General features: G+C 31.5%; 1 protein-coding gene, 1 long non-coding RNA gene and 1 other non-coding gene across 4 annotated transcripts; 1 reads left to right on the forward strand and 2 right to left on the reverse strand.

Moving 5' to 3' along the window:
• Nucleotides 1-6,647: 6,647 nt before the first annotated feature.
• LOC133817169 (uncharacterized) lies at nucleotides 6,648-8,194 on the forward strand. Of its 2 annotated transcripts, XR_009885505.1 has the most exons (4): nucleotides 6,648-6,800; nucleotides 6,931-7,110; nucleotides 7,857-8,050; nucleotides 8,140-8,194. It is a non-coding gene; the product is annotated as an uncharacterized LOC133817169 (long non-coding RNA). The 2 variants fall into 2 exon arrangements; XR_009885504.1 differs by having other exon boundaries at nucleotides 7,857-8,194.
• Nucleotides 8,195-8,769: 575 nt separating this feature from the next.
• Nucleotides 8,770-11,505, reverse strand: LOC133817168 (zinc finger protein CONSTANS-LIKE 16). The gene is made up of 3 exons (XM_062249586.1): nucleotides 10,579-11,505; nucleotides 9,823-10,056; nucleotides 8,770-9,297 (listed from the first exon to the last, which is right to left on the reverse strand). The coding sequence occupies exons 1-3, from the start codon at nucleotides 11,452-11,454 to the stop codon at nucleotides 9,274-9,276; spliced, it is 1,134 nt and encodes a 377-aa protein (XP_062105570.1). The 5' UTR covers nucleotides 11,455-11,505; the 3' UTR covers nucleotides 8,770-9,273.
• Nucleotides 11,506-12,450: 945 nt separating this feature from the next.
• Nucleotides 12,451-12,522, reverse strand: TRNAP-AGG (transfer RNA proline (anticodon AGG)). The gene has a single exon. It is a non-coding gene; the product is annotated as a tRNA-Pro (tRNA).
• Nucleotides 12,523-19,483: the final 6,961 nt, after the last annotated feature.

Genomic DNA, 19,483 nt, shown 5'->3' on the forward strand with positions numbered 1-19,483 from the left:
CCTCTCGGCCTCCTAATCAAGGTCTTAAACCTTATTAGGAAATTTGTGGCATTACACTGTGACCCTTTATAAAGTCAACCACGCAAGGTAAACGTGCATATATCAGACATCACGTGTCTGATATATCCCTGACTTCTCGGACACGCAGCAAGAACGTGCGTATTCAGACACCCACGACTGGGTTGAGCCGTGCGGCCCATTATCCCCTTACCTATTGATTAGACCACACTTATGTGTCAGGTTTTAGGAATTAATCATGAATGTCACAGAGTTGACATGATGGGTAGGAAGGTCACGGGATGACCTTCTTACCAACTCCCAGGTGCCTTCTCCTATAAATATGGAAACTCTGGGAGTTATAAGGGGTTGGATTCTATTATGTAAAAAAGATCCTGTAAAAAGAATACCCAGCATATAGCAATAATATTGACTGATGGAGTAGAAGGATTTTAACCTTTGAATCACCTAAAAATGTAATTGTGTCACCAGCCCATTTCTAAAAAGATCATTCATCTATTTCAGTTCAACATACGCATTAATCCCTTTCTCTTATCTTCTTAATTCCCTGTTGGCGAAGAACCGCGTCAACAGAGCCAAAACAAGCAAATTAATGGTTGAATTCTTACCTAAAACCCAGGTTTGCATCCCCTTCAATGGCTGAACAAAAGCCTAGAACCTCAAGTGTAACGCCCTACTTCCCCAGGGACCGTTACGGTGAGCATTTTAAACAGTGCTAAACTCGCTAATCGAGTCATTTGGCCATAATCATATAACTAAGTATGATTAGTGGTTTAGGGTTAAATTTTTTGGTTAAGATACAAAGTTTCACTAAAACATTTACCATATATATTGGGATCCCAAAAATATAATTTAAAAGTTAATTACAACAAAATATTTACAACCAGCCGACCTAAGCGGCAAAATAGGGTTTAACCCTAGTTCCTCTTTCAACCCTCGACTGTGGCGGTCGAGCAGCCGCATATGTACACATCGTCACCTAAGTTCTACAACTCAAGGATGGTCTAGCTTTCTTTTGCCTGTACATGCACCACATAGCACCCGTGAGCCAAAGCTCAGCAAGAAAACTCAATATGCTTATGAACAATAATAACATGTTACCAAATCATAACAGGCATGCTTAGCAATAATACCCCCATTCAAGCATGCAAATAAGTCCAAATAATGATGGTTGTGGTCCTGCCCTTCTGTATGGATAACTATCAAGTCAATCCAAAACAGATGAGTGATTAACACTTTGAGGTTCTGATAACCATGTTGGGCTTATAGCCTTAAACCAGCTGAGGAGGTAGGACCTTTCTATGGCAGCTCCGGTCTTGGGGATGTCCACGTGGTAGACATGATTAGGTCGAATCTCATGATTAGGCCGTGTCTCAGCTCGCTAATAGCTCGTGGGAAAACCAGGGCGTACAAGCTCTGTTTTAAGTTAGTTTTTGAGCTAGAAGTTTTGATTATAGAAGTGGTTGTTTAAGGAGATTTTAATCGGTTTAAAGATTGTGTTTTGTGGTTAAACTAGTGGACATGATGTGTTGATGGTTGGTTTTGATTTTGGATTGGTTTAATGGAGGTTTGATTGAGGTTATTAGCTGCTTTTAATGGAGAAAATGGCAAGGGGGCTCTGTTCATGGGGTCAAGTCGCAACTTGGCCAGGCAAGTCGCGATCCGCCCTAGTGCCCAGGTTGAGTGTGCTCTCTGAATTGGGGCGCGCCGCAACTTGCCCCTTCCTTTTGTGCCAGGGAGGAGTTTTAAAGGGCTTAAGCTTGGGGGGTTCATTTCCTAAGGCTCGGGATCGAATCTACTAACCGTTTTAGTATGATTTGAGGTCTCAGGAGCGAGGTTTTAGATTATAAACCCTTTTATTATTTATTTTATTGATGGAATTCCATATTTGGTTATGACTAGGTGACCGCTAAGGGACCAAATGATCGATTGTTCTCAAGGGTTGTTCTTTTATTACTTCACGCTTGAACCAGAGGCAAGAAAACTTCACCCAGTATGTGACATGCATAGTTATTGATGATGTATGTTGAGTGCTCTATATGTGGACATTGATTGCATTGTAAATGCTTAGCAGTCTTGCTTATTTGTGAATGGTACTGACTTATTAGTCAGAATCGGCAATGGTGTCAGTATTGACTGTGAAACTGTGACTTATTAGTCAAGTTCGGCAGTAGTACTGAGCACTGGTCGTATAAGATTGACTTATGAGTCAAGAACAGTATTAGCGTGTTTAACGCAAGCCGAAAAGATTAGATCTAATCAACATAAGCATTATCAACAAAAGCATGAAATGCTTGACCGACCTTAAGTTCGATGGAAAACAAAAGTGCTTGTCTAGTCTAAAGGCTAGTTATTTAGAGCCAGAGCCAAAAGGCTAAGGTGACCTACACGTCACATGGCTAGGATGGTATAGGACCTCAGAGATAGACTTATCAGTCATCTATACAGAGATAGACTTATTAGTCATCTATACAGAGATAGACTTATCAGTCATTTACACAGAGATAGACTTATCAGTCATCTAGGCAGAGATAGACTTATCAGTCATCTAAGCAGAGATAGACTTATTAGTCATCTATACAAAGATAGACTTATCAGTCATCTACACAGAGATCGACTTATCAATCATCTACACAAAGATCAGCTTATCAGTCATCTACACAGAGATCGGCTTAACAGTCATCTACACAGAGAAAGACTTATCAATCATCTATACAGAGATAGACTTATCAGTCATCTACACAGGGAGAGATTTATTAGTCATCCATACAGAGAGACTTATTAGCCATCTACCTCAGAGAGACTTATTAGTCATCTACCTCAGAGTGAGAGACTTATTAGTCATCTACTCAAAGCGCAGGACTCTACAAACATTTATTTGTACCTGCTTGCATGCATGAGTAGGGTTATTACTGCTAGGCATGCCTATTATGATTCAGCGACATATTATTACCTGTTCATGAGCATATTGAATTTTCTTGTTGAGCCTCGGCTCACAGGTGCTATGTCGTGCAGGTAAAGGAAAAAGAAAGCTATGCCATCATTGAGTTGGAGAGCTTAGGTGACGATGTGTACATATGCGGCTGCTCGACCGCCACAGCCGAGGGTTTAAACAGGAACTAGGGTTAAACCCTATTTTGCCACTTAGGTCGGCTAGTTGTAAATCTTTTATTGTAATTAACCTTTAAAATATATTTTCGGGATCCCAATGTATACAGTAAATGTTTTAGTGAAATGTTGTATCTTTAACAAAAAAAATTAACCCTAAACCGTTAATCATACTTAGTTACACGATTATGGCCAAATGGCTCAGTTAGCGAGTTTATCACTGTTTAAAATGCACAACTTAACGGTTCCTGGGTAGTAGGGCGTTACAACTTGGTATCATAGCGAGCAAAGGTTAAGGGTTCTTGTAGACAAGCTGGACATGTACACTCGTCACTAAAGACAAGCTTCACTCAAGGTATGGTAACTACTTATGTGGTTATGTGCTTAATTGCTTAAATAGAATGTAAACGCTTTACCTGCATATTGTATTAGGAAGCATGAGATTTTGATAGAGCCTGGCTCTTGACTATTGAAATGATTATATGATTACCTGCTCGGTGAATATATGAATGTGATATTTGCATGTTGGAGATGGAAGCATGATGTGTATGTTGGAAGAGCGGGGATTATGATTGATGTATGAATGCTATGGGCATGTTTTTAGCACTGCAGTGGTTTGTGATTGTAGTGTGATATGATTGTTCCCGTGGGGAAGGCTTTTGAAGTTATGCCAGGAGTGGCACCAATATTGGCTCAGCCTGGGGTTGAGAACAGATGAGAATTCTTTTGTGGAAGATTCCAAGAATACTACCCTCCATTTTTTTGAGGGAGGACTAGATCCATTTAGGGCTAAGCAAAGGATGGGCATGATCAGTTCCTTTCTCGATAGTATGGGAGTGGTAGGTCACGATAGGGTGATCTGTGCTATATTTGTATTGCGGGATGATGCCCGGACATGGTAGGAAGTAGCATCCCAAACACGAGTTACAGCTATGATGGACTGGAAAGAATTTAGTCAGCTGTTTAATGAAAGATATTACTATGATGCAGTCAAGACTGCTAAGATGAATTAGTTTCTGAACCTGGTTCAGGGAAATGCAACAATAACCGAGTATGTTAACAGATTCGATGGGGTGGCCAAGTTTGCTTTTGATATGGTACCCACAGATGTGGCTCGAAAGGAAAGGTTTATCCAGGGATTGAATCCTAGAATAGCTCAGGGCATTAGAGTTGCTCAAGTGCATGAAATCTCTACCTACGCTCAGGTGGTAGGGAAGACTCTTGCTGTTGAGAGCACAGGAAATGAGATTATAAAGGAAAGTGTCAGAGAGCACAGAGCTCAGACAGTGACACCTCCGTTTATTGGTTCGAGCAAAAATAAGAACTGGAGGACTTATCCAAATATGGAATTCCATTAATAAAATAATTGATAAAAGGTTCATGATCTAAATCCTACTAACACAGTTAGTAGATTCGATCCCGAGCCTTAAGAATTGAAACTCCGAGCCTAAAACCCTTGAAACCCCCTTCTTAGTTCAAAAAGGAAGGGTAGGTCGCAACTTGGCTTAGTGGGTCGCGACTCACCCTCATGACAGAGAGCACCATCTAAAGAACCAGGGGCGGGCCGCGACTTGGCCCAAGGTGGATCGCTGCGCGCCTACTTTACAGAGCCCAGGGAGGCTCTGACTTGGGTCCAGGTCGCGACTTGACCCAGCGATCCCAGCTCCTCTGTCATTTTCTCAATTCAAACCTCATAAAACTTTCACCAAATCAACCCAGAAATCACATCCAAGCATAACCACAATATATATATCATTCAACCAACAAAACTCAAGCTTTAAACCATTTAAAACCACCTCAAATAGTCACTTCTATAATCAAAACTTCAAGCTCAAAACTAACTTAAAAATAGAGAAAAACCAAAAAAACATGGCTGAAAACCTTACCTCAGTTTCAAAATGAACCCCCTTCAATGGTTGAACTAAAGTCCTAAGTTCCAAACCTTGATCTCCTAGCTTGAACCCTCAAATTAAGCCTAAAAAATCAGTAAGAAGAAAAGAGGAGAGAGATGATCGGGGAAGAGGAAGAAGAGCACTCTGTTTTCAGCCTATCTCTTTCTACAACCTTCTAATTTTAACATCTAACCCTTGATCAAAAGACCAAAATGCCCCCAAGCCTATTTTAACTTCGTAACAGCCCCCGAGGGCAAAACCGTCATTTCCCGTCTAACCCGGTTAATTTTAATTAATGTCCTCCAATTCCCGTTATTCTCAATATTCTCAAATAGTTAATAAATCATATCTCATTACCTTTTTATTCCCAGTAATGTACTAATCATCAAATTATCCCCAGACTCACCCCGAGCTCGGTAAAAAACTCCATTATGACAAAACCGCTAACTTGCATTCTGAGATCGTCTCATGTCGAATAGCTCGAACATATCAACATAATAATGTGTCCTCATTCATACCTCACCAACATGCATGAAAATATACAAATATGCCTTCAACGGGCCAAATTACCAAAATACCCTCACAATGAAAAGTGGACCCACATGCATGCATTTATCATCATATAATAATATAACTCACATAATCATTTATATAATCATTTAATTGCATAATAAATAAATTATGGCCCTCCTGGCCCCCTAATCCGGGCTTTAAACCACATTAGGGAATTTGAGTCGTTACAACTATGATGCATAATACATGAATTTCCCTATTGTTTTGATTTTTGGGTTCGGGATAACATTTTTCTAGGCTCATTTTGTGTATCACAAAAAGAATAAAATTAATATATATAAAATAAAATATATTGGTATTTTTGATATTTTGGAGCCCTTTAAAATTGGGGACCCTAGGCATGGGCCTGACCTGCCTATGCCTAGGGCTCGACCTAATTATGTGTAAATAAATGTGTGACTTGCATTATTTTTAAATATGACAAATATGTTTTCCCTCTCCTCCGAATAATGACACCTGTAGTCTCTTTTCGACAATTTCTGTAATTCGGGTATTTTATTCAAATAAAAAAAATTCAGAGAGCAAAAATCTACTAGGATGATAATTACCAAAAAAAAAAAAAAAAGGATATTTATCTTTTTTAAACACACACATACATATATATATATATATATATATGCTTGGTGGAGCTGGCTATTCAAAGTTACATTTGTCAACGATGATGGATTTTCTTTGTTGATGATAATAGTCATGTGTTTGCTTTTTATTATTGGATTAGACCTAATTAGCACGGCATATTGATTATTGGTCTATCTAATATTAACTAAAAATTATTAGCCCAAAAAAGCCGAAGGCTTAGAAGAAGTGTACGTAATATAAGAAGTACTAAAAATAATAAAAGAATGATGGGTAATCTACTCTACCTAGGCCCTCTATTATAAATAATCTATACTACATATTCAGATAGCTATATTGGTTTATAAAAATAAGACCCACGAATGCAAGATTGACAACATTTAACCCTGTTAATTCCAGAACCATGAAAATGAAAGCCTACTAGTCAATGTGATTAAACACATCATTGTCAAATGAACAAGTTGTTCATTAAAATTTAAAATATGAACGACTTTTTCCAACTTTCTTTCCTCTAAAACGACGACAAGACAGGAACATTGTTAACCTACTAATATCCGAGATTTCAACTCATCATCTTCCATTATTAATCTGGTTTGGCAAGCAAATCAACATTGGTCTAAGTCTGTCCAAAGGGTTAGTTTGACAATATATACATAAGAATTAATATTGGTTCAACTACTATATATATATATATATATGCATATATTTTTTCTAGTTTCATTGTTCTTGTGTCAATTATTTTAAATTGTTTGGTCTTGTATAGGGAAATCGAATGAGGTGCGTTGTTTTGTTGACAGAAGATAGAGAGCACAGGTGAGCATATACCCAATGAAAGACTATCGTGTATGAGCAGTTTTGTGCTCTCTGTTCTTCTGTCGACACAATCTTATTCTCTCTGCCAATCTTATCTTCTCAATTCAAACTAACACCACTTGTTCATGAGGTAACACGACTCACTCATCTTCTCTTTCAGATCATGCTACACTACTCACTCACTACGCCATAACAAAAATTTAATCCTTGACTATATATATATATCTGCGTGTATGTGTGTATCATATAATTTATATGATCAGATCTTGTGCTTAGAAACTGTCACATAATATGATTATTGAAAATTTGACCATATAACAAAAGCTTATATATCAGGATCGATCTTTGAAATACTGATGTTTTTCATTTCTTGATTGCAGCTAATACAGAGTTAAAAAAAAAACCCCTCTTAACTTCTGCTTAAAGACTGTTTATTATTATTTCTTTAAATATACAGATGTGATTTTTTGATTTTATTAGTTTCCAAGCTTTTGATCTTAGAAATCAAAGAAGCATTGCTCTCTTTAGTTTTACACTGTAGAATATTTTTAATTCATCTGGGTGTGTTGTGAAAGTGATTCTGTACCTGTTAAAGACAATCCACAACACAACCTTAAATAATACACATGCACAATGTGGATATCTAGTACTGTGTTCTAGTTAGTCAATGTGATGAATCACATCATTTTCACTTGAACAACTTGGTTCATTAAAATAAGAGACTTTTCCATCGACAGGAACAATGTTATTCATTAGTTTTCTGGTTTGGCAAGCTAATTCAGCATTGGTCTAAGTCATGATATATATATATATGAATCAATATTGGTTCAACTACTGTAATATATATACATGTATTTATATTTCTCGTTTCTATAGGTGGATGAGGTTTTGGGTACGTTGTTTTGTTGTCAGAAGATAGAGAGCACAGCTGAGCATATACCCAATGAAAGTCTATTGTGTATGAACAGTTTTGTGCTCTCTGTTTTTCTGTCGACACATTCTTCTCTGCCAATCTTTTCTTCTCAATACAAACTAAATCACATAAAAATGTTAAGCCACTTGCTCTTCAGGTAACACCACTCATCTTCTCTTTAATGATATATATATAATGTATATGAAATGAGATTTTTTCTTTCTTTTTTTCTGATATATTCTACAGACGATTGACAATTTTTCAAAGGTTGAATGAAGCTGGCTAATTAAGCCTTATTTCAGATCATGGTACACCATAACAAAAATTTAATCCTCGACTGAATACATATAAATATGTATCTGTGTGTGTATCATATAATTTACAGTTATCATCTTGTGCTTAGAAAAGATCATAAAATGTAATTTGGAAGTAAACAAAGTAGATTACTAGTATGATTCTTGAAAATTTGACCATATATAAGGAATGCTTATATATCATGATCGATCTTTGAAATAACAATGTTTTTAATTTCTCTATTGCAGCTTAAACAGGAAATGGGTTTTGTTTTTTTTATTAGTTTCAATGCTTTGAATCTTAGGAATCAAAGAAGCAATACTTTCTTTAGTTTAAAGTATATAATCGTGTAAAATATTTTTATCTTATCAGTGAAAGTGATTCTGTACCAACCTCAAATAATACACATGCACAACGTGGATAGGAAGATTATTATTATTATCAAAGAATTTGTCGTAGTGTGATAATAAAATATTGCAAAGATTTGGAGCTGGTCAGGGCAACAATATAATACAACCAATGAAGACGAAATCGATGCAATCACTACTCATAGTCTCATATTATATATGTTGTTTTATACGATGCAATCAAACAATTTTTTTATTTTTTATTCTTTGGTTTAAATGATCAAGAAAACGCAAATGTCTTCTTCTCATTTCTCTACCCAAATGGTTTAAGTAATACAATGACATGTTTGTCTCTTTTCGATTCCTTATGCCACAACTTTACATTTTAAACGTTTTCTATCTTGGCCAAACGGCAAATGAAGCTGCAAATTCGATGTGCATTAATTCTGGTCTGAAATCAACATGTCATTATGTATTGAAACTGCTGTGACTTGCTCTTTCCTCTCTATTAACACCAATTATTGCACCACTTCTTCAACTTTGTGTTCCTGTCTTTTATCTATCTGAATAGGCATTTATTAATGCTTTAATCACACCATAGTACGTAAATGGAGCCAAGAACAGAGCAGAAGAAGACTTTTTCACTTCTTGTTTTTTTCACAATAGCTAGCTAGCTTAGGTACTCTTCTTATTTGCTTATTTGCAGTAGTAATAGTATGTTCCTTTGTACAGCTCTTCCTTAACTTATCTTCACGAATCTACCCTGCAATTGTTGACCCAAATAAAAAAAAAAAAAAGAAGAAGAAGAAGAAACAAGGAAACATTAGAGTAAAAGATGAAAGGAAAAAGTACTTGTCAGAGCAAATACCAAGTTCAGCCATAACTTTTAAAGGGTTTTATCCTTTCCCTCAAATAGTATAGCAAAATATATTAAAAAATAAAACACAGCAACAATTAATGATCTTGGAATAATAATTTTAAAATAAATCTTTATCATTTTTTTCATTTATTATAATAATTGTTTGATTTTTTTTACAAGCAACGTTATATAATTGCACTTAAAAATAATATCCACATATTGCATGAATAAAGAAGAGAAGTATAAAAGAACAGAATTGCTATGATCACTAATAGTGCTCAAGCAGTGACATGAGTAATTTAATATTTGATTTTACTTATTTGAATATAATAAGTATTACGAGTATCCCTATCTAATCATAAAGCGTTACCATATATAGTTGAATATCTTAAAGTATAGCTTCTCTTAATAGAAAAAGAGTTTAATTACCTTCATACGAGGACGCTTCTCGGCATTTAGCTTTCGAACTTCGTATCGAATCCGCTTAGCAAAGAGCCTACTTTGCCTCTTCTCCTTGTATCTCAACACACTGGCCTCTCTTTGCCCTAGCTTCCAACCATCTTTGGCTTCTCCTTCCTCTTTGATCTTCAGCCTACCACTACCATTGCCTCCCCCTTCATTTTCTGGGACTTGCCACAAATTGCCCCATCCATCCCCTAATCCCTGCCCAAACCACACCAACTACCACTAATTAATTCATCATTAACCCAATAACATTATTATTGTACCAAATAATAATAAGGGAAATTAATTCTTTTTAATAAATATGTCACACATAATTAATATGCAAAGACCAAATAATCCTTTATTATTATAGTGTTGATTATAATATAGTAGATATTTTTGGTGAATATTCCTAAGCATATTAAATTTATAGTGAAATAATTTAAGAGCCCACACCCAGCCTGGCTGAAATCGCCAACTGGGACCTCTGAAAAAGCAAATCATTGTAGTGATGATAGATTCATTCCAACAAAATAAACGATAATAGAAAGAAAAGCTTTTCAAGTTCGAGTAAAACAAATAAGCAAAGTAATAAACAATTCAGAATCCAAGTTCCAACCCTTTTGAGTTTCAATGATTACCTAAGCAAATAACTAATAATATTTTATATAAGTAATTAAATCGATTAATTAATTATTTAATTATTCAATTAATACTATATGATCTTAATTAATTACTTACATGACTGTTATCTTGTAAGTCAGGTACGGTCTGAGGCGAGTCTCCTTGGATGTAAAGTGAGCCCTTATCAGACCAAGCCTTCAAAATCTCCTGATAATCAAGCTTTAAAGCCAAATTTTTATTACTACTAATACTATTATTATTGCTATTATACCCCTGCCGAGACGATGACGACGTCGTTTCGATCTTCTTCTTCTGCTTCTCTAAAATCTCCGTGCTACAGCTTGAGCTAGTTACCTCCTCCACCACCTCCGAGTACGAAACCCACTTCTCCTCGCTCAAATCTCTCTCTCTGTTCCTCATCGCCGTCCGTACAAGCGAATTCATGCTGTTTTTATTGTTATTACTACTGTTCCCTCTCTGATCACGACCGTCAACGTAGTAGAACTTGTGATGATGATCTTCGTCCTCGCTTAAGTAATTGTACTCGCGATCGAAACGCCGTCGTTCCGCCGCTTGGGACGTGGAATCCTCCTCCTCCGACATTGCAGTCGCCGTTGGGAGTAGGCCGTTAAGGGAGCTGGCGCCCCCGTCCGAGTTGAACAGCAAGGCCACGTTGTCATCGGCGGTTGCGTCGTTGACCAGGTTCTCCGGATGCAAGGGGAAGAGGTTGAGCTGGTGGTGGCGCGACGAGGTCATTTCTGTAATTTCGCTGGAGGGTGTGAGTACTACGTCGTTTTCGGTTTCTTTGGAGAGCTGGAGACGGAGGGAGAGGTACTTGGGTTTTCTAGTCTTGGTTCTGGAGCGGCGAGCGGGTAGTGATGATGCTTTAAGTGGCCGGTGCTGAACGACGTCGTTATGGAGAAGAGACCGGGTTCTTGTTCGGGTTCGGATCCGGGTTCGTGGAGATGTTAGAGGACTGTTCTTGTTGCACATGATTTTTTTTATTTTTGTAGCTGTTGTTGTTGTTATGAGATGAATGAAAGAAAGTGTGAGAAGGGCCACTGTTGTGTTTTTAGTCATAAAGTCTCGAGGATGATGACAGTGATGGATCACTTTGATCGACACGTGGACGCCAAGGATTGGCTGAAGCTGTGGATTATGTTGTTATCTAGATTTCGTTGGATTGCGTTTTTTTTATTATTATTTTTATTTTTTAGTATTTATTTTTTCTTCAAAAGTGAAAAAGCGCTAATTTTTTAATGATGCCACGTAATCATTTTGCTGTTCCTAGTTGGTACTATTGTAGTACTAGCACTTTTTACTGTTGATTTTTCTCACACTACAGAAGCAAAAACTAGAAACGAATAATACAATTTAATAATGATCTACTTTGAGTAAAAAAAAGAAACATACTTTTTGCAAAAACTAGAAACGAATAATACAAATTAATAACGATCTAATTTGAGTAAAAAAATAAAATATAATATATATTTTTTTATTTTGGAGGAGGCGAGGGATGGGAATGGGATAATATCAATGGAAAATATCTTGGTGTTTGGCAGGGAAGAAAAAAATAAAAGGAAAATGGAGGAAAGAGTGGGAATCGACCAGGGAATTCTGACTGTGATGGTGACAATAAATCACTGACTTGCACGAGAAAAGTGCAGGGCCCATGGGCCATCAATAGAGCGCTTTAACACTTTTTTTTTGCTATCGTGTCCAATGTTGAATATTCTAGAGTTTGAATTTACGATAATGTCCAACGACCAGCTGTAAGTAGTGACGTCACACTGTTAAAAAATATGCGTTTGAAAAGGATAAAACAAGGGGCATTCCGAGAATTGAACTCGGGCGCTTTAACACTTTTTTTTTGCTACCGTGTCCAATGTTGAATATTCTAGAGTTTGAATTTACGATAATGTCCAACGACCAGCTGTAAGTAGTGACGTCACACTGTTAAAAAATATGCGTTTGAAAAGGATAAAACAAGGGGCATTCCGAGAATTGAACTCGGGACCTCTCGCACCCTAAGCGAGAATCATACCACTAGACCAAATGCCCTTATTTGTAGAGTGTTTAAACTATGCAATTGATATACTAAAATCTTTACCCTTTCTATGTATTTGGATTGTAAAAGATAAAATTTAAGAGATTTGGTAAGGAGTAATGAAAAATTGAGGAATAGAATAAATTTTATGAATAAAAAATATATTTATTTTATTTTGTATTTGAATTATTTTTCTTATTATTTTTTGAAAGAATATTCATTTTATTTAAATGATATTTTAATACTTTTAAATATGATTAAATAAAAAAAGGGAATATACTTATTTGGTACTATGTGTTTTTGCAAAGTATCATTTTGGTACCTCTGTTTTCAATAATGCTCATATGGTACCCTGTATTTTAAAATCGTACATATTTGGTACCCTAAACTCAGATTTGATAGATAAAATTTTGTCAATATGATCAAACTGTCATCAGTTATATGTAATTATGTAATTAAATTTAAATTTGTAACTTACATAATTGACAACAGTTTGATTAAATTGACAAAATTTTATCTATCAAATCCGAGTTTAGGGTACCAAATATGTACGATTTTAAAATACAGGGTACCATATGTGCATTATTGAAAATAGAGGATACCAAAATAATATTTTGTAAAAACATAGGGTACCAAATGAGTATATTCTCATAAAAAAAACATAATAAAAATTGATTCATTTCATTACTCCAAACTAAACATAATCTAAGACTTTATTTGAATAAACAATAGAAAAACAAAAAGGTAAAACATTTTGTAAAATTTTAATATACTTTTCTCAATAATTTGTCCTCTTTAATATATTTACAATTATTCCAAATTTTGTACATATTTGTTAAATTTAACAGTTACCTTTTTTTAAATGTGTATATTTTTTTCATTTGTTGCTTGAATCAAAACAAAAGAAAATATTTAGAATTTTTTTTTTTTATTCCGAAAAATCTGAATTCCAAACAAAAAGTAAATGTAGTCAATAAGAAAAAAAATGTATTTTAAAAAAATAAAAACAAAAACTATTTTCTTCCAAATTTTTTTATTCTTTTTTTTCTTTTCAAAGCTTTAAAATGTAAGAATAATTATTATTTTAATTTATTTTTTATTAATTGATGGAAAGGAAAGAAAAGAAAAGCTTTTACATTTAATACACATCACGTAATTCTTATATAAGAAATTGGTGGTGTCGGTGGATAAGGATGGGAGTTGAGAATTGGGTCCAGGTCTTCATGTGTGTCATGCTCTTAAGCTGCCAATATAATTAACTGCTTTTATATATGTGTATTGTATTGATCTATATATATATATATATCATATATAGCCTCTAATGGAGTATTGCATGTAGTTACACCAGCTGTTTTTTACATCTTCAAATTTAGAAGAATCATATATGGACATGTTGTGATTTGGTATGTCATATTTTGATAGAGGTGTTCATTGGATCACATGTGATGAATTTAAGTCCTTCTGATTCAATCCAATTATTTAATTCAATTGAATTGAGTTAATTGATCTGATCCGATCTAATTTAATACCGTATTTGATCGGTTTTATCCATTTGATGCATTCATTGGTTATTTATTGGATCGGATCAGATCCATCCAATCATTTAGAGTCTTTTTAAATATAATTTTCATGAATTATAAAGCACACAAATAATTATTTTCGTTAGCATATGACAAATTACCCATTTTTCACCCTATTTTTTCTTTTTATTAGATTAACCCCTTTATACTAAATCTGTAATTGTGTTAAGAAAATATGTAAATAAATGTTATAATTTATAATATTTGTAAAATATTAAGCATCTGAGTTTCTTAGCCCTCTTCTTGTGTATAATTGACATGAACTTGATTTGAGTACTATTTGTATACTAGTCAGAACTACATGTAATATTAGATGAACAAACTAAAGTTACAATTTAAACTTTATCTCTTACATTAATGTATATATAAATATATATAATTTACAATATATGTTTAGTTATAAAATAACTTTTACAATTGTATACTTCAAACAAACTTTAATTATAAAATCACTTCTTTATTTAGGTAGTAAAAAATAACTTCAAAACAATAAATAATTACATACCTTAATTGAATATAATATACCTAATTTAAAAATAAGTTATCCTACATTTGGTTGAATCCCACAAAAGGTAGGAATATTGCTAACTCATCGCATAAAAAATGGAAGCAATCTCGCTACCCAATTTTTTTTGTTTTGTTAGGATTTTTAAAATGACATTTTGGTAGTTTACGATATCGATTAGATGCTAACTAGTTATATTTTCATATAATTTATTTTAAAATACTAAATAATAACTTTTAAATGAAAAGTTTAAATACACTTTTTGATCACTTATGTAATTAACATGTGAGTTATTATGGTTTCTGATTAAACAAATAGACAAAAACTTTAAAAAGTTCCTTTTAAATCATAACAAAATAATATATATGTTGGTGACTTTTTTTGTTAAGTTTTGATTAACCAAACATAAAAAAATAAAAATAAAAGGAAACTTAGAAGTTACCTTTAAACAAAAAATACATATTTTGGTGACTTTTAAAATTAGGTTTTGCTTGATAATAATAAAAAGCAACTACAAAGTTACTTTTTAAATACAAAACAAAAATAACTTATTCTAATCATCTTCTTTTGCGACGTAAGAAACTCATACTCGATATATACCAAATGACTCCCTCGAAGAGTACGGTAGCATCCCGGGGCTCATGGTGGGTGAAATTTGTTGAAAAATAGTCAAAGTCGCAACTCCGACAACTTTGACCTATGAGTGTGGCCTCACCTGATGACAAATAACAGCAGTCTTTGGACCGTGAGATCGCTGATAACTTTTCATCCCTCTTGTCTAGTGTGTGTAGCAGTAGGGTGGCCGGAGTGTTGACAACTTAGCTTTGATAGTTTGAATAGAGAGAGAGAGACTACTTTTTTAGGTATGACTAATTAGATATTTTTGTAAATAAAATATCTTAAGTTATTTTTGTAATGTAAATGGGAATAACTTTTATGAATGTAAATATTCCAATTATAAAAGTGGGCAGTCTTTTTCAAGCATTGAAGTGCAATAATTAATTCCAACTAAAGGAAAATCAACAAAATGCAATAATGGAATATGAGTGGACGTTAAAATTAGGCATATATTAAAGTATTTATATATATATATAAAAGGAACACTACAACTAATCTTTTTTTTTGTGCAACTTTTTTCTATTCGGCACCTGAATAAATATAATCTCAAATTTTTTATATGACGGTGTACATTGTAGATATTTAGAATAACCTGCAAATTTCAAGAAATTCTGAATAGTTTACGAAGCCGAAAACAGAGTTCAAACTGTCAGATTTTACACGCGTGCAACATACAGTTTATACCCTATTTCAGTACCATAATTTATTCAGAATTTCTTGAAAATTTGTAGAATGTTCTAGATAGCTATAATGTACACCATCATATAAAAAAATTTAGATTATAACTATTCAGGTGCCGAAATAGAAAAATGATGTACCGGTGGTCAAAAAAAAAAGGAATGCATTGTAGTCGCTCCCTATATATATATATATATATCTTCTATATAAATAGTGTGTAAATAACGCAAATTCTTGATTTTAACGATTTGTTTTGTTAACTTTAATGGAATATAATAAATATTTAACGAAATATAATTTTAAAACTAACTAAAAATATATATTTATTAATTATAGAGATATTGGCGGCGATAATATTAAAAAAAATTAAAAGTTACACTTTAATACCCAAATTTTTTTTTTTTTTTGCGGTAATAATACATAAATCTACAATTTGGTGCAACCGACAGTTAACGGTGAGTACTAACGGTTGCACAAAAATTGTAGAATTAGGTATTACCGCAAAAAAAAATGTATTAAAGTATAACTTTTGAAAATATTTGAGTATTATCGCCGCCAATTAGACTAAAAAAACGGTGTCATGTGGATACTTAACAGGCAGTTAACGATGACTACTAACAGTTGCACCAAAAAAATAGATTTAAGTATTATTACAGCAAAAAAAAAAAATTTGGGTATTAAATTGCAACTTTTGAAAAAATTTAGGTATTATCGATGTCAATATCTCCTAATTATATTAATATTTAATATAAGACTACATATTTAATAATTATATTAATATAAATTTAAATGTTGTAAAATATTATTATAATAATAATATATAATCCTAATTTTTTACTAATTATATTAATATGAACTCTAATATTATAAATTATTATTATTATAATTATATTTAATACAAGATACGATATTTAATACTTATATTAATATAAATTTAAATATTATAAACTATCATTATAATAATAATATATAAATACATAATCCTAATTTTTATTAAAAAATTATCACTTATGTTTAAAAATGCTATTATATTGTATATATATATATATATCTTCTATTTAAAAAGTGTGTAGATAACATAAATTATTGGTTTTAACAATTTTTTATTTTTTTTCCTTTAACTTTAACGAAATATTGTTATATTTAACGGTAGATTGTAAATATGATTTAAATTTAGATAAAATTAAACAAATTAAAATAAGATATTTTACAATGATAATTATTTAAAAATAATAAAACCATATGTTTTATAACGTAAATAAAATTTAATTAAACTTAAATTTCACGTACTAGAATAATATAATATTAAACATATAATATAATATAATTTACTATCAATTAGCAATAAATTTAAATTTAAAATCAATGCATAATATTAATATTATATTAAACATATGATATATAATCTATTGTTCTCACGGCCAAATTCAACAACTAGAACAAACATAAACTTAAACAAAAATTAATTAATTAATTAAAATATGATATTTTAAAGACATTGTGAGATACATTAAAAACTAAAAATAGTTTATACATGTATACTACTGCCTACACTATGACTTTTTCTATTCTTTTTTTATTTATATTATTAATTTCTTTTTAAATAATATTGTAATTTATATATATATGTCATGTAGTCATGTAAATATATATCTATTTTAATGTTGTGTTTAGAAGTCATATATGTAGAGATTATTGATATAAATATTTTTATATACTATAAAAGTATAATTCATTCTATTATATATATTTTTTATAAAAACGGTGAACTAGTTTTTATTAAAATTATAGACAATGCTTATGATTTTAAAACTAAGCAAACGTGCATTGTACGTTGCTTCTATCTAGTCTCTTCTATATAATAAGTATGTAGATAACGGAAATTCTTGGTTTTAACAGTTTTTAATTTTTTTTAATGTTAAGTTTAATGGAATATTCTTATATTTAACGGTATTTTGGAAACACTTAAACTTAAATAAAATAAAATAAATAATTAAAAAAATTAAAAAATGATTAGATATTTTACAATGATAATTATTTAAAAATAATAAATAATTAAACAAATTAAAATATGATATTTTTCAGATATTTTACAATGATAATTATTTTAAATTAATAAATAATTAAACAAATTTAATTATGATATTTTTGAGATATTTTAATAATAATTATTTAAAAATAATAAAATCATATATTTTATAACTTAAATAAAATTTGATTAAACTTAAACTCACTTATTAGAATAATATCATATTAAACATATAATATAATCTACAGTGAATTAGCAACAAATTACTTTTTTTTTTAAAAAAAAACTAGCAAGAAACTTAAATTTAAAATCCATGTATAATATTTAATATTACATTAAACATATAATATATAATCTTTTGCTCTCACTCACAAATTCAAAAACTAGAACAAACATAAATTTAAACAAAAATATATAAAATATTTAATTAAAATAAGATATTTATTTCAAAATTTATATAACATTAATATAAATTTAATAAAAATAATTATTAAATTCTATAATTAAAACTAAGCAAACGTGCATATTGTACGTTGTTTGTATCTAGTATATATAAAAAACATAAATAATATTTTGATTTGATTTTTCTTTTAATATGTTTATGTCATTCTTTTATATATAATATTGTTTATTTATTTAAAATTTATATGACAATGTGACAAATTTAATAAATATAATTAATAAATTCTATAAATAAAACTATACAAAATGTTACTTGTATTTAGTATATATAAAAATTCGATTACTCATATCATATTCTTGGGTATGTATGCAACTACAATACTATATTTATGTAATTTAGTAGGATATATTTTATTTTGTAAAAGTGATGGGCTGCTCATATTTTTGTAAACATAAAACAAAAATGTGGTATTTTTACAAATACCTTCTATTTCTTTTCTAATATAAGTTCTAGTGTCTATAAGGTCCAACTGGAAAACTCAAGTCAGCTACTCAGGCTTGGCTGCCAGGAATTAACATGATGTTGCATGCACATGTTATTTTCGTGGATTTAGTCAAGCTTAATTAATTCCTATTTTTTTTAAAGAAAAATTATGTAATTTCTTTTAAGAAATTATAAATTTAAATGTATACTCCTATAGTCATATAAATGAAAACATTCGAATTTTCACCAATTACATATATTGCTCAAATTTTATTACAAACTTGGAAGTGAGCCTTATGTGATTGTCTGGGCTTAAATGAATTTTTATTATGCCATAATCATATCTTATCAAGTCAGATGTCCCATAAGAAAAATAATTTATATAGTTTTTAGATAATTTATTTGATAATTGTGATTTTTTTTTTAAAAGAAAATGAAAATGAAAATTTTTCTTTCTATTATTATGTTTTTTTTTTTGAGGTTGTATAAGATAGTATCTTTCAATTACATACAAATCTAAACAACTTTTAAACATCAGATAATACATCGTTCAAAGAACCAGTGACTGCTTGTAGTGCCATCCATATACATGAGAGAAGAGCTTGGACACCACGATTGTAAAGAAGGGACAAACATATATATATATATATATATATATATTAAACATATAAACATTGTT

Source organism: Humulus lupulus, chromosome 2 (genome assembly GCF_963169125.1).
Source record: "Humulus lupulus chromosome 2, drHumLupu1.1, whole genome shotgun sequence".
In the NCBI taxonomy this organism is placed as follows: Eukaryota; Viridiplantae; Streptophyta; class Magnoliopsida; order Rosales; family Cannabaceae; genus Humulus; species Humulus lupulus.